The following is a 16,145-nucleotide window of genomic DNA, read 5'->3' as shown; positions in this document are numbered from 1 at the left end:
ATTAGGGCTTTGATAATGGGTTAAAAGGGATGAGTTTTGGGTCGGATAAGATATAGAAGAAGGGTTTTGGGTCGGGTTGGATAGGTTATTTAAAAGAGGGGTGATTATGGGTCGGATAGGTTTTTTAAAAGTGGGTCGGATAGTTTAGGGGCATAAGCGGACCCCTTTCCCTTTTAATATAAATGTCACGTGGTAATATAAAAATGACGTGGCAATTCCATTTGGCATTTAAAGAAATGTAAAATGAGTTGGATATTTCCAACAGGCCAACTAATGCCCATAAGGGCATATCTAGACGAAAAGTTGGACGGCGAGGGCACGAGTGAGCCAAACTTTAAACGGGGAGTATATCTAGACCTTTTCGAATAGTTAAGGGGCATATTTGACCCTTTACCTTTTCTTCAAACCTACCCACCGACTTTAATTCATTCAAAATCTAACAACTTTTTTTAATTTTTAGAATTAATATAAAACTCAAAATCTAACAACTTCTTTTTTATTTTTAGAATTAATATAAAACTCAAAATCTCCTTTTATCAATTAAAATTATAGTTACATAAAAATAGTGTTGACTCCTTAAATCCTTGTATTTGTATATTTCTGACTTGTGAGTTTGTTCAAATTTTTTTCCGTTCTTGTTCATCAATCATTGTTATTCGGCATCTCGAATCTCCACATCAGGTTGATATTTTTTTTGCTATTCTGTTTTTTTATTATGTGCTTGAATTTTTATTTTTATTTGTTCATTTTATTTTTTGACTATCTACTTGTTACAATGAAAAATAATTTAGAGGCCTAAAACAAATTTTCATATTTTTTTCTTGAGCCATTTTTGTCCCTTTAATGGTGACACCGCTTAGAAAAAATCTTGCGTACGCCACTACGCCACTGCATGCATGTGTCTCTAATCTCGTGTCACGATATCTATAATTGTGAAATTTAGAAATAAACAGTTATAGTAGACATGTTAGAAAGTATAGATGAAGAGAATAAGAAGGAAATACTTTAAGATCGAGTACGTGATATTCGATCTTGTTATCGTCTCAAAAGAGTGAGTTTATTTATGCGTAGGTTAGCAAGCAGTAACGCTACTTTTGATAGATCAAATTTATTATCATTTGAATTAGAAATGATTGATATGGAGTAATTGACGTCAATTGATTTTAATTTTTTTTGGTTTTTCATCCAATATTCATATTGAAGTCCAACTATTTTGAATTTGCGCCATGTAAAGCCACATTCGAGGCCGGGGAAATCGCTCCCTACTAAAAAAGATTCATACCTAGGACTCGAATTAGAAAAGGGAGGAGCAACTCCATCCTCTACAGTACGGCACATCCATCGTTGATCGTAATTGAACATATTTTAGTTACACTTGTTTGGAAAGGTTATCCTCCTTTTACAAATGTCTCTACTTCATAGAGAGAATTAAAAAAAAAAAAACTTGGTCAGTGCTAGTACATTTTTAATTAGTTTGCGCTGACAAACTATTTATGAATGTTTCCTTATTTTATATAAATAAATAATGCAAAAATAGGTTCTTGTTTAAGTGTAAGGTGAGGGGATGTTGGGAGTGATATTAAATTGAAATGTGAAAAGGTCAGACAACATGTGAACATACAGCTAATAATATAGAGTACGATTACTAAGTTTAGTTGATTCTTCAATACTTATTTTGTTTTTGGCTCAACACAAAACATATATATATATATATATATATATATATATATATATATATATATATAGGACCTTCGCATCATTTTTAGATATACAAGTGATAATTTCAATCATATATTTTTATGTTTTATTACCTCTATTTTGGTTTCCATGAATGATTGACCTATGGTACTATTTTTGTTAATTTCAGCTTGTTTAGAGTGCTCCTTATTTAATATCTATGATACTTCGATTTGACTGAGCTTTTGGTGTTGTTCTTAATCATTTATAATCAATTTATAATGATCTTAGGTTAAATATTATATATATTAACTTAATTACCTATAATCGATTGACTTTTCTTCAAAAATATTACCAATAAATTAATGAACAAAACGTTAATCGGGATATGATGATAGAAACCTAAGCAAAGCTATAAATTAAGTTAAATTACAAATTGGACTAATAAAGAAATCGATTAACACGTCTTCTGGATCCTTATTAAAAAGTTGGTGCTGAAAGCTTATGACTAGAGTCTATATACTGAAAGCAGTCTCTTTATTGGATACTCTCTCCCCTATCTCAATTTGTGTGACACAATTCTTTCGATAGTCATATTTATAATTTTAACTGTGAATTGCGACATATGATTTTTAGATTTTCCAAAATAAAATTTATATTTAGAAATTACATAAGAAATAATACAATTCACGATAATTAACGGATCAAAACATTGAAAAGACATGAAAAAAGTGCAATCAAAGAAAAAATCCTTTTAATCTAGAAATCTGAAATGTATCACATGAATTGGGACGAAGGAATATATTTGATGCTTTGACCATTGGGGTTTTAAATTAATTGCTTATTATTTTAAACAAATTGTTTGGTTAATTTAGTATTATATGGATATATTAATCAGAAACACGGCTTCAGTTGTCTTGCTATTCCATATATAAGACTGTCAGCTTCAGACTGCAAATTAAAGTTAGTCAGAGAGAGAGAGTTAGATTAAGGTAAACAATCAAATTAACATAACAAAAAGAGAGATATTATTTCCAAATTAGAAAATATGGTGAGAACTCCTTTTATTGACAAAAATGGAATAAAAAGAGGTGCATGGAGTGAAGATGAAGACAACAAATTAAGAGCTTTTGTTGAAAGATTTGGTCATCCCAATTGGAGGCAATTGCCTAAATATGCTGGTAAGTAGTACTCCCTCCGTTCCCTTTTATTTCTTATGTTGCGTTTTTCGAGAGTCAATTTGACTAAATTAGATTACATTCCTTCGATATTTTAAAATAAAATTTAGATATTCAAAATCTATACAGAAAATACTATAAATTGCAATTTTTTTCATATCAATATAATGAAAAAACATCTTAAATTTTTTTTCAAAATTCATATAGTTTGACTCTCAAACAAAAAGCTATAAACAACTAAAAAGGAACGAAGGAAGTACATAAAAAGCATGCTTTATTTTCTTTTAAAAAGTTTTTTGGAAGAAAAAAATATTAAATCTTAGTATTAATTATTTATTGTTGGAAATTTTCAGGTCTAATGAGATGTGGAAAGAGCTGCAGGTTGAGATGGATGAATTACTTAAGGCCTAATTTGAAGAAAGGGAATTATAGTCTTGAAGAAGATCAACTCATAATTAAATTACACAATGAACTTGGAAATAGGTACATATATATATATATATATATATGTTGCACTTTAGACATTACATTTTTATTAATCAATCAAACTAAGATGTCTCTGTATAGTACCCTTTTTGGATATTCCGAAATCGTAATTATATATCAAATATATTGCAGATGGTCCGCGATTGCTGAAAAATTAGGAGGAAGATCGGACAACGATGTCAAAAATCATTGGCATGCTCATCTTAAGAAACGTGTGAGATTTACAAATACAAATTCATCGCAGTCTGGATCGTGTCAATTAAATGAACAAAATGTTGCTGCAACCTTAACGTATCCAGAGGTTTCGTCAAGTGATCATTTATATTCCCTTTTCAATGGATTAACGGATAACTTGATCGAACAAAATCAGTCCATTGAACAACTTTCATTTTTCACTTCATTCGAAACAGATTCCTTTTCCTGGACAAATAATATCGAGACTGAATCCTTTGACCTTTTTTCGATCCAACCCTTTGATAATTTCTGGACAAAACCTTTCTTTTAAGATATTTTTCATGATCAGAACTCGAATCTAAAATCTCGAAACAATTTCAAATATTACCATCACAACCCATGTACTATAGCATAATGACATTTCAGAGTATTTAACTTTGTATTTTGAATGAATAATTACACTATACCCCATATCAAGCTTGTCGCTTTGCTTTAGTCAAATTGTCTTTTAGATAATTGATCCTTCCTCGAATGTGCCAAAAGGATATTTTATTCTCATGAATATATAAATGAAACTTGTAATAGTATATATTTGGCGGAGAAGGGTCAAAATTACCCTCGAACTATTTGAAATAGCTTATATATATCTTTTAATTATGTTTGAGATCAAAACTACCCTTGCCGTCTATATTTTGGACCTCAAATATCCTTAAAACATTATCTTTGTCATTAGAGCTGACATGACAGTCCAACCAGATGTAATGACCCGAAAGGTCATTTTGGTAATTTTTCGTGGAAATGACTATTTTGCCCTTTCGGTAGTTGCCCCGAGTCCCATGTTTTGTGGTTGTAAAGTTGGTTTGAGGAAAAGTTGGCAAAAAGTTGAGTTTTTGAGAAGTTGAGTTTTTATGAGTTAAAGTTGGTTAAAAAGTGCTTTTTCGAGTCATTTGGAGTTTCGGGACTCGGATCGGATTTCCGTCGATTCCGACAGTTTTAGAATGTCGAAACGGGTCTGTGTGAAGTTACGGAGTCGAATTTGGAGTTGAAACGAAGAATTGAGGTCCTAAGTTGCTAAAGTTGTGAAATTTTGATAAAGAGTTGACTTTGGTCAACATATGAGGTTCCGAGGCTCAGATTGAAATTCCGAGAGTACCGTTGGTTTCGGGAGGCGATTCTAAGTCTAGAATGAGTCTTGGTTGAATTTTTAGACGCTCCGTTTGAGTTTCGAATTTTTTTGGCGTTAAACTAGTTTCTTAGCATCTTATTGAATTTCGGGTCAAGGAGTCCTCGAATTCAAATTCCGACGGTTCCATTGAGTCCGGAACGTCGAATTTAGTGGGGGTACATATTTAGTTTGTGTGCACGAGATTCCGAACGAATCCCGAGGGTCCAACGGGGACTTAAACTTTGGTTTTAAAATTGTGTGCAGCTGCTGTGTATTTTAGCTGCAACAGCAGTTTCTTCCCCTTTTTTTAAAAGCCAAAAACAGTAGCCAATTCCCCCAACTTGAAAAATACCCATTTCTCCATTTTTAGACTTTGAGAGCTCGAAAATAGGTGATTTCAAGTGGGTTTTCGCAAGGAATTCATTGGGTAAGTTATTTCCAACTTATATCTTTGATTTCCATCGATTATTTATGGATTTTAACATCAAAATTTGAGATCTCAACTGAAAAATTTGGGGGTTTTTGCCTAATCCGAATTTAATAGAAAATTTGAGTTTGTGAACTCATTTCAACTCCTTTTTCGAAACGGTTTTCACTATTGGATTCTAAATTTCTTGGGGAACATTTTTCACAAAAAATTTCCAGATTTCGAGAATATTTTTCGGAACGAGATTTTTTTGACCATTTTACCCTTTTCTCCAAATTTCACAATATTGGTGTTGTTAGATTCGTATTGATTGTGAGATTCCATTTATGAATAGATTGTGGTGATTTGGAGCGTGCTCGGAAGGGTAAAACTCAAATTTGAGTTACTAGTTGAAGTGTTTTGAGGCAAGTGGCTTCTAAACTTTGTTAAACTCTTAGACTACACATGACTACTTTCCTAATTGTGTTGGGGAGTAATGGGGATTGAGGATGAGTTTTATTTGTTGATTGAAATTGTTGTAATTGAAAGATGGGGAATAAAACGAGCTAAATGTGTTATATGTGACTTGAATTTGTTGAATAAGTCATGTGATAACTGATATTGAGGGGATAGAAGAGCATGAGTAGGCTATGATTGATACAGACGATGTGTAATACTATGATGTGGTTGTGATTGAGACAGATGATGTGTAATACTATGATGTGATCGTGATATGGTTGTGATTGAGACAGATAATGTGTAATACTATGATGTGATCGTGATATGATTGTGATTGATGACATGTGCATATTCATTATTCATCCCAAGTATGAACTATCTGTTGCATGAGTTCTGAGACACTGATATGAGGACGGATGGATATGAGACACAGTCGAGACTAGCTCCTGCTAGCGATTTGGATGCCGATGGGATCTGGTTCCGGCGGTGATACATGGTCCATGTGTGGCCCCCATGGGTTCTGATTTGAGTATTCAGCGCGGTCTGATTACGTCAACAGATGTGTATCTTAGGACAGACATGCATCACGACTACATGACATCATTATTGCATTTGCATCGCATTTGACTTCATCTTTGTCTGTGGTGTGTGGATTTTTCCTATTTGCCCCTCTTCATGTGATATATGATCTATTTGCTCTTACATGAGGATATGAGATTGATGTTGAGACACTGTTAGATATATCTGTTGATTATGAATTGTGTAGTATAGGTTGTTGGTTCGCTGTTAGAATGAAGTTTCGGTGGTTCGGTTGGGATTGAAAGGAGTTGTTTGTAGCTGCTAGTTTAGCTTAGCTTAGTGTTACTTGCGAGTACCTGTTGCTTTTGGTACTCACCCTTGCCTCTACACAATTGTGTAGGTTGACAGCTCTATCAAATCCGACTTATTACTCATCTTCAGATTAGAGCTTCCAGACTTACTTGAGAGGTAGCGGTTCATTCCAGACGTGCCCTCAAGTTATCTATATTTATTGTTCTGTTCTATTCTAGAACTTTACTATGAGACTTGTATATTTTATTCAGATTCTGTATTAGAGGTTTGTACATGTGACAACCAATTCTGGGGTTATGTTGAGTTTATTTAAAGACTTCCGCTTATCTTTCTATCTTATTCTTGTTTTATAAATTCTATATCGTCGGGTTTTTGGGTGTTAGGCTGACGTGTCCGGTGGGGTTTGGGCACGTGCCATCACATCTGGTTTTGGGGTGTGACAAACCAGGCAGTCCAACATGGCAAAAATACCTTCCTCTCAATAATGTTCTTCTTCCTAGTTTATTTCCATCACAAAAAGAAAATCAAATATAATTCTTTCATTGTTCTTGTTTGAGTTGTTGTTCGGACTATGGAACTTCAATTTCAAAGTGTGTTGAAGTTTGTTTGAAGTTGTAATTGCGTGTTGAACAATCGAGTTCATTGTTAGGGATTTGGGATAGATTCACAAAATTGATTTATAGATTTTTCAAGCTTTTAAGAACTCTTTCATATATTTATTGGGATTTCAACTCAAATCTTCATACTAAAAAATTAGTTGTTAAATGTCAATTTTCAGCCTCAATTGCAATATCAAAGCAATTTTAAGTACCATTCAATTAAATCTCTTCAAATTTTTGCACTTCAAAAACCCAACAAATGCTAGAAATTTCTCACCAACAAGCTTTCAAATGAGTAGTTATTTTCGAGTTTCAACACAAAAGAATGACTTCAAAAGTTTTTCAACATCTTTCAACCTTGAAAATTAAATTTTTCAGCCTCAGATTCGATGACATCAAAACTAAACAATGAACTCGATCATTCCACACACAACTACTATCTTAAACGAACTTCAGCGCACTTCGAAATTGAAATTTCAAAGTTCAAACAATAACTCAAACAAGAATAATGAAAGAACTATTTTTTATATATTTTTTAAACAAAATTTTGTGATAGAGATGAACTAGGAAGAACAACATAATTGAGAGGAAGGGATTTTTGTCATGTTGGACTGCCTAGTGGACTGTCATGTTAGCATATATGTCAAAAATAACGTTTTAAGGATATTTGTAGTCCAAAAATAAACGGTAAGGGTAGTTTTGATCCCAAACATAAATAAAAAGTATATATGAGCTATTTCAAATAGTTCGAGGGTAATTTTGACCCTTTTCCGTATATTTGGGCTAAAAATGTCTACAACACGACAATATATATGACGTAGTACTCGTGCTTATTGATGACATCATGAATGAAAAGAACACGTACACAGTATCTAATACAATTTCTATTTCTTTATTCATTAATTTAAAAATAAATTAGTCATGCTGTGTATTTGTTGGACTAATTTAATTTAATTTTTTGACAACAAACAACCGTACTTAAAGCATAAACAATATCAAAGAGTTAAATGATGCAGCAACATTAACTATACAATCAAAGTGGTAAAACAGATTTACCACATTCCGTGGGGGGGTAATGTGGTAAATATTTTTTAATTATTCTTTTTTGTAAAAATAACAAAGTATGTAAACAATTTCGAAGGACTATCACAAAGTAGTTTTCGAAGGACACAACAAAGTAGGCACGCAACATTCACTATACAATCAAAGTGGTAAATATTTTTTAATTATTTTTATATAGACAACATTTGAGTTTTCTGCCTTCCAGATTTAATAAAAATACTTAATTACAATTTAGCAAGATCAATATATAGACTCAAAATATTGATTAGCATTAACAAAATACCATTCCATCATATAGCAAAAAAAATCCATTATACTTCCAATGTTGTTTTACTGGTGAAAGGATTTTGGTATTTTTTTTTTAAAAAAAAGGATCAATTGTTTTACTTTCTGTATCATAATTATTGTTTATACTAAAAAAGATTATCATTTTTTTTGCTAGATTATCAAATTTTACAGGAACTTGTAACCAACGTTGTCATGTGGGCAGGTTGGGATAATTAATAGATTGAAATGTGAACACTGACCACAAGAAAGGGACATCAACATGTGCACACCTAATTAAAGACTTCATATATAACAGAGAGTGCCCTCTTAGTCTTACTAAAACTAGTTGATTCTTCATTGACCAACCGTACAATTTTTAGTTTCACTACATTATGGAAGTCCTAAATTTTGGGACAGAAGAGAAAAATATTGGAACATGCTTTCTTTAAAAAGGAAAAGAGACTTTTTTGTTGATATAGTGGGGTTTGAACCCCCAACACGAGAGTGAAAAGCATTTTCACCGCCTTTTTATGTCACTGAGTTGTCAATCAATTTTTTAGGAGGTTCACAAGTTAATATATATATATATATATATATATAATATATATATATATATATATATATTTAATTTTCTAATACAAATACATGGTCAACGGAAAAGCTAGTGAGTTCATCCGAACCCATGAACCCCACCTAGCTCCGCCTCTGAGTTAGAGTCATGTATGAAACTTATTATTTTATGCATGATTTAGATATTTATGTGTTAATTATTTCACTTTTTATACCTATCATCATTTTTATGATTTTCTCATAAATATTGTAATAGTAATCGATATTGGTTATACGTGGTTGGAAAAATATTTTTACTATTTCACTTTATGTGAATTTTTGAGATTTAAATAATAAAATAATTATGCATGAAAGTTTAATTAACTTGGACACCACGGTCATCAAAAATAGATAAGTCTCTTTTTATTAGAATTTTTTGATGTTTTCTAAACGTCGATTGATTCTTGAAATCTTAACAATGCTACATAAATTGGGACACAAAGAAAATAAAGAAATGGATTAACACGCCTTCACTGGAACTTCAGTTGGTGGCTAAAATTAGTTTATAGTCAACATACTAAAGAAGTCTCATTATTGGAATTAATAGTTGAGAAATAAATAAATTAATAAGAAAACACGGCTTCACTTGTCTGCCCCTTTCACATATAAGAGCGGAAACTTTACACTGCAAGCTAGTCAGATAGAGAGCTAAACAAATCAAATTAACATAACAAAAAGAGAGAAATTAATTCCAAATTAGAAAATATGGTGAGAACTCCTTTTGTTGACAAAAATGGAATAAAAAAAGGTGCATGGAGTGAAGATGAAGACAACAAATTAAGAGCTTTTATTGAAAGATTTGGTCATCCCAATTGGAGGCAATTGCCTAAATATGCTGGTAATTAATTAATTAGTAAACATACAATATATGTTTTATTTTGTATAATAAGCTACTTACTTTTTAATATTTTTAGGTTTAATGAGGTGCGGGAAGAGTTGTAGATTGAGATGGATGAATTATTTGAGGCCCGGCTTGAAAAAAGGAAATTACAGTCATGAAGAAGAACAACTCATTATTAAATTACACAACGAACTCGGAAAAAGGTACGTACGTACGTACATATATATGTTTCACTAATAAGAAGTTGTGAGAGTCTCACATCGACCCATTTTTTATGGTTCTCTTTTAATGTATCATACGTACTAAATTTTGCAGATGGTCAACGATTGCTACAAAATTACCAGGAAGATCCGACAATGATGTCAAAAATCATTGGCATGCTCATCTTAAGAAACGTGTAACAATGGATCAGCAAATTATTGATCAATCTTCAGAGTCAACAGGCCGATCTCAAAATTCTTATAAGGTTTTGGAACATGAAGAAGTTATGAAAGAGGTGTCAGATCATCTTGTTCATGATACTTCAATTCATCTAGAAGTTTCATCGAGTGATCATCATGATTTATATTCCGATTCTAGTTCCCATGTAAATGGATTGGATTGGATCGATGAGGATAATAATTACATGAGATCAATGGAACAATTTTCAATGGAACCACTTCCAGACTCCTTTTCCTGGACAATGAATCCTATCGACAATTTTCAGACTGAACCTTTTGACCACATTTGGACCCAATCCGTCGATAATTTCTGGACAGAACCTTTCTTTTAATTCTTAATTATATATATATACCTCAACTTTTAACGATATTTTGATACATTCTATGGAATTTTTTTATGAGAAGGATGAGTACAAGAACTTGTAGTACTGAATGGCATTTCTTGCTTTCGATTTCAAATTCTGAAAAATTTGCTACTTTTCATCACGGAATTATTCGTGTTTTGTGTGTAATATAGGGTCTTATAGTTGTTAATACATAAATAAAAATTATATTGATCATCCAGTATCTACAAGTGATCGATGAGTGTATGAAAAGTCATAGTTTAGTCAATTATATTTACGTGACTGCATATTATATTTTTATCTACCCTTCTCGATAAAGACAATAAATACAAATTATAATTAGGAAATAGAGAGTCAACTCTACACTTAGTTAGGAAAGAGGGAGGAAGAGCTAGCTAGAGAGAGTGAAACTCTTTTCGGTTTTCTATCCCTCCGTTTCATATTACTTGACCTATGCTGACTTGATACATTTTTAAAAAAAGTTCTAATTAGAGATGTTTTTACTAATCTAAACTTATTAAACATTTGACTACTACTACTTTACATAGTTATTTAATACTAAGAGTGATATAAAAAAAAACTTTCCTTGATTTGCTAAAATAGATGAGTAAAATAAAACATTTAATGTTGATACATGATATGTCAAGTAAAAATGAAATGGAAGAAATACTTCACCGTCCATGTATAATATACTTTTATGTATTAAATTTTATTTTCAGTAAATAAATATTTTTCGATAATTAAACATACAATGTAAAAAATTATTTATCTAACTCTTCGAGAATGTGTGCATATTAAAATAACTAAATTAATTCCTGAAAAAGACATAAGAAACTTCAATGTTTCAAAGTGGACGGTGTACCATATATCTGAGCATTATTTTTCACAATTACGCGGATGTTAATTACATAAATTTTTAAAAAAAAAAGTGAATTATTTGACAATTTCGACTCAAGAAAGAAACAAATTTGACTCCAATAATTTGCTTAAACAAAATACTCCATTGCATGTCATTTTCATAGGGCTTTGATTAGCGAATTGTGATAAAGACTTAGAGGTTGGACTTTCATGTTTGAAATTTTTACCCTTCTTTGGTTTTGATTTCATTAATATTTTGTGCTAGCTTGTCACTTTTGAGGGGTTAAATAGACAGTTTGAATGTAATTTGAGTTAATAAATGGGTGACCGACTATGAAACCTTACTTAGATTGAAATGAATTCATGAGCTAAACTCGTTTAATTTTTATTAAGTTTGCATTCTTTTATTTATTTACATATCAAGCCAAAATCACACTAATACATTAAAACGAGAATACTATCAGTATTTATTTATTTTGGGTTTCTCACCGATATTTGGTGCCTGCATTGGAGGTTCACTAAATCAAGACCGTTCACTGCACGGCCCACTTAAGGGTAACACTCCCCATAAAAAAAAATCATATCTAAAATATAAATTCGAGATCTCTAATTAAGCGTGGAACAGTAGGTGTATTGTCGGATAAGACAAGTACAGTTGGACACGTCTTATAAAATATTCCTAATCATTTTTATGGAACATGAACCATTGGTTGACTCAATAAACATGACGCAAGCTGATGTAATGTCGCTGACGTCAGAAACCGTAAACACAATAGAAAGGTTTATTTAGATAAAAATTATCCTGGGTATTAAACAATAGTAATAACGCAACTTATTATAGGCAAATAATTCGATAAAGTAAAAATATATATTAATTGAATATGATTAAATAATAATTATATACGTTCAAACATAGGTCATGCATTTATTCGCAGTCTATTTATCATCATGCCATCATTTGGTGTATAAACATTATCGTTTTATTATGATTTGGTTTTGTACAGGTTAATAATTCGTTATAATGTTGTTTCTTCGTGCTTTATCATTTATATCTTTCATTTTGTCCTGCTTTATATACTATTGTTGTTTTTTTACTTTATTTTTCTCCTTGGCCGCGTAGGAAGTGGGTTGAAATAACATAATAACATTTTATTGTCACTACGCAGACGTCAAAGTATTTGAAAAATCAGAAAATGGTACTAGCTAAATCTAGCATGAACTTATATATATATAACTACAGTCAAAGAAATATTATAGTCACTCTGTGTGATTAGAGAGTCAAAGAAAATTTGTGACCATTTTTTAAAAAACTTTGAATTATAATATTGTTAAAACTTGAAGAGACGATCAATCTGAATTTACACTGATAATTAGTTAATTTGACTATCGTATTTTGTATTCTAGTATATCTAATATCGTATAAAGTGGAACATAGGGAGCATACTTTAGCTGTTTTTTAATTAAGAGTATGATTGGGAGCAGTGGCGTAGCCAGGAATTTAATGAAGGGTGTCCAAACTTTTAATAGTAATTTTTTACTTTTAATAGTAATTTTTTTTTAAAAACGACGATTTAAATTACCAAAACAAATAATCAAGTTAAATATAGGAATATTTTTAATAGAATTACAAGTGTATAATTCAAAACTAACATAAAGAAATAAACTACTATTGAAAACATAATTTAAATATATTATTACAATTATACTCGACGAGGTTTCATATCCTCAAACGTTTTTATAATAGACTCATTAGAAATAGTACGAAATACTTTCTTTTCTACATAAGGCACTATACAACCGTCTAAAAACTCATCATCCATTCGATTTTGCTAAAATAGACGAATAAAATAAAATATCTAATATTGATACATGATATGTCAAGTAAAGATGAAACGGTGGAAGTACTTCACCGTCCATGTATAATATACTTTTATATATCAACTTTTATTTTCAATAAATAAATATTTTTCGATAATTAAACATACAATGTAAGAATTTCTTTATCTAACTCTTCGAGAATGTGTGCATATTAACATAACTAAATTAATTCCTGAAAAAGACATAAGAAACTTCAATGTTTCAAAGTGGACGGTGTACCATTTATCTGGGCATTATTTTCACAATTACGCGGATGTTAATTACATAAATTTAAAAAAAAAAGTCAATTATTTGACAATTTCTCAAGAAAGAAACAAATTTGACTCCTAATAATTTGCTTAAACAAAATACTCCATTGCATGTCATTTTCACAGGGTTTTGATTAGCGTATTGGATAAAGACTTAAAGGTTGGACTTTCATGTTTGAAATTTTTACCCTTTTTGGTTTTGATTTCATTAATATTTTGTGCTAGCCTGTCACTTTTGAGGGGTTAAATAGACAAGTTGAATTTAATCTGAGTAAATAAAAATAGATTGAATTAATAAATGTGTGACTGACTACGAAATCTTACTTAGATTGAAATGAATTGAGTTAGCCTTGTTTAATTTTTATTAAGTTTGTATTCTTATAGTTATTGACATATCAAACCAAAATTACACAAATAAATTAAAACGAGAATGTTATTATTTATTTATTTTGGGTTTCTCACCGATATTTTGTACCTGCTTTGGAGGCTTCACTAAATCAAGATCGTTCACGGCACGGCTCACTTGAGGATAACACTTTCCGTAAAAAAAAATCATATCTAATATAAATTCGAAATCTCTAATTAAGTATGGAACAGACTCACCATTACACGGTCGGGCGGGTTGAAATATTGTCGGATAAGACAAGAACAGTTGGACACGTCTTATAAAATATTCCTAATCATTTTTATGGAACATGAACCTTTGGTTGACTCACTAAACATGACGCAAGCTGACGTAATATCGCTGACGTCAGAAACCGTAAACACAATAGAAAGGTTTATTTAGATAAAAATTATCCTGGGGTATTTAAACAATAGTAATAACGCAACTTATTATAGGCAAATAATTCGATAAAGTAAAAATACATATTAATTAATTGAATATGATTAAATAATAATTATATACGTTCAAACATAGGTCATGCATTTATTCTCAGACTGTTTATCATCATGCCATCATATTTGGTATATAAACATTATCATTTTATTATGATTTGGTTTTTTTACAGGTTAATAATTCGTTATAATGTTGTTTCTTCGTGCTTTATTATATATATATTTTTCATTTTTGTCCTTCTTTATATACTATTGTTGTTTTTTTACTTTATTTTTCTCCTTGTCCGCGTAGGAGGTGGGTTGAAATAATATTTTATTGTCACTGCATTTGAAAAAAAAAAGTACTAGCTAAATCTTGCAAGTTGCATGCATGAATAGTGCATGAACTTATATATATATATATATTACGGTCAAAGAAATATTATGCTCACTCTGTGTGATTAGAGAGTCAAAGAAAATTTGTGACCATATTTTTTAAAAAACTTTGAATTATAATATTTTTAAAACTTGAAGAGACGATCAATCTGAATTTACACTGATAATTTGTTAATTTGACTATCGTATTATGAATTACAGTATAGTATATCCAATATCGTATAAAGTGGAACAAAGGGAGCATACTTTAGCTGTTTTTTTTATTAAGAGTTTTTTTGGAAGAGGAAGTGGAAAAAGACATCCAGCATAGCTAAAATGTACTCACAAATTAACAGCTAAGTGAAAGGGTGTGACCCAGCCCCCAACTTGGATTAAGTATTTTTGAATAGAACAACTTTCACATATAGCAAACATAAAAGTCATTTTTGTATGTTACTTATTTGTTTCCGTGCTTGACAAATAAGTAGAGTTGGGATTGTTGGAGGGTGTGGATGTGATAATTAGAAGTGGGAGCTTCGCCAAATACGAAACGTTCATGTTTTTGTAAACCAAATGTGGAAATCATTTAGAACATTATTAGTCAATTTTTCTTGAGAACAAGCAGCACAAGAGAATTTCTTTGAATGAAAGAAATTTATGATTCTTCAAAGTATGTCCATATAAATTCTCAATAACTTTGCACATCATATTATAACCGGGATGACCCAACGAGGCGAACGAGATTTGTGTATGTATCCCAAATACATGTGAATTACACTAGATATATATATATATATATATATATATATATGGTGTGATTCACATGTATCTGGAATACTAGATAACATGAGAGTGGCGAGCGAGATTAGAGGGAGACAAGCGAAATTTGTCAATGTATTCCAAATACATGTGAATCCACTTGGGATACAGTGTATCTAGAGCAAATTACACTTAATTTTGACTTCATATATCTCGATGTATTGGGACGTATCTGAATACACCAAAATCTGATAAGATTTGTAATATTGCAAACTAGCGTGTAACTAAGTAATTAGTTTCTAAACTAGTGGAATTCTGGTAAGTTATCCAACAATATATATATAGCTAAGAAATGGGAATCAGAGAGACTAAAAGAGGTTAATGGATAATTACATAACGGGCCAATCGAACCAGGAAGTCAGCCCAATCAACTAGTATCGTTGTAAGATGGAAGAAATCCATGGCCCAAAATAAGCGTACTCCTCTAATTCAAAAGGGATGATGTAGGGTGTGTTTGGTACGAAGGAAAATACTTTTCGTTTTTTAATGTTAGGTTGATCAAAATATTTTGAAAATATTACTCTCGATAAGCAAGTTCTTTAAAAATGAAAAAATGACATTCCAAATCCATTGTCTCCACCCCCTGACACCCAATTCTTGACCATCCCACCCT

The 16,145-nt window shown here is 31.1% G+C and overlaps 2 protein-coding genes across 2 annotated transcripts; both read left to right on the top strand.

The window, feature by feature from the left end:
• The first annotated feature begins 2,725 nt into the window (after window positions 1-2,725).
• LOC125817695 (transcription factor MYB58-like) lies at window positions 2,726-3,846 on the top strand. The gene is made up of 3 exons (XM_049497246.1): window positions 2,726-2,858; window positions 3,209-3,338; window positions 3,474-3,846. The coding sequence occupies exons 1-3, from the start codon at window positions 2,726-2,728 to the stop codon at window positions 3,844-3,846; spliced, it is 636 nt and encodes a 211-aa protein (XP_049353203.1).
• Window positions 3,847-9,618: 5,772 nt separating this feature from the next.
• Window positions 9,619-10,526, top strand: LOC125817694 (transcription factor MYB63-like). The gene is made up of 3 exons (XM_049497245.1): window positions 9,619-9,751; window positions 9,828-9,957; window positions 10,070-10,526. The coding sequence occupies exons 1-3, from the start codon at window positions 9,619-9,621 to the stop codon at window positions 10,524-10,526; spliced, it is 720 nt and encodes a 239-aa protein (XP_049353202.1).
• Window positions 10,527-16,145: the final 5,619 nt, after the last annotated feature.

This window comes from Solanum verrucosum, unplaced genomic scaffold, assembly GCF_900185275.1.
Source record: "Solanum verrucosum unplaced genomic scaffold, falcon-dt-bn FXZP01000280.1, whole genome shotgun sequence".
Lineage (NCBI taxonomy): Eukaryota > Viridiplantae > Streptophyta > Magnoliopsida > Solanales > Solanaceae > Solanum > Solanum verrucosum.
The sequence above is the reverse complement of the archived record's forward strand: the minus strand, read 5'-3'. Positions and strand labels throughout refer to the sequence as shown.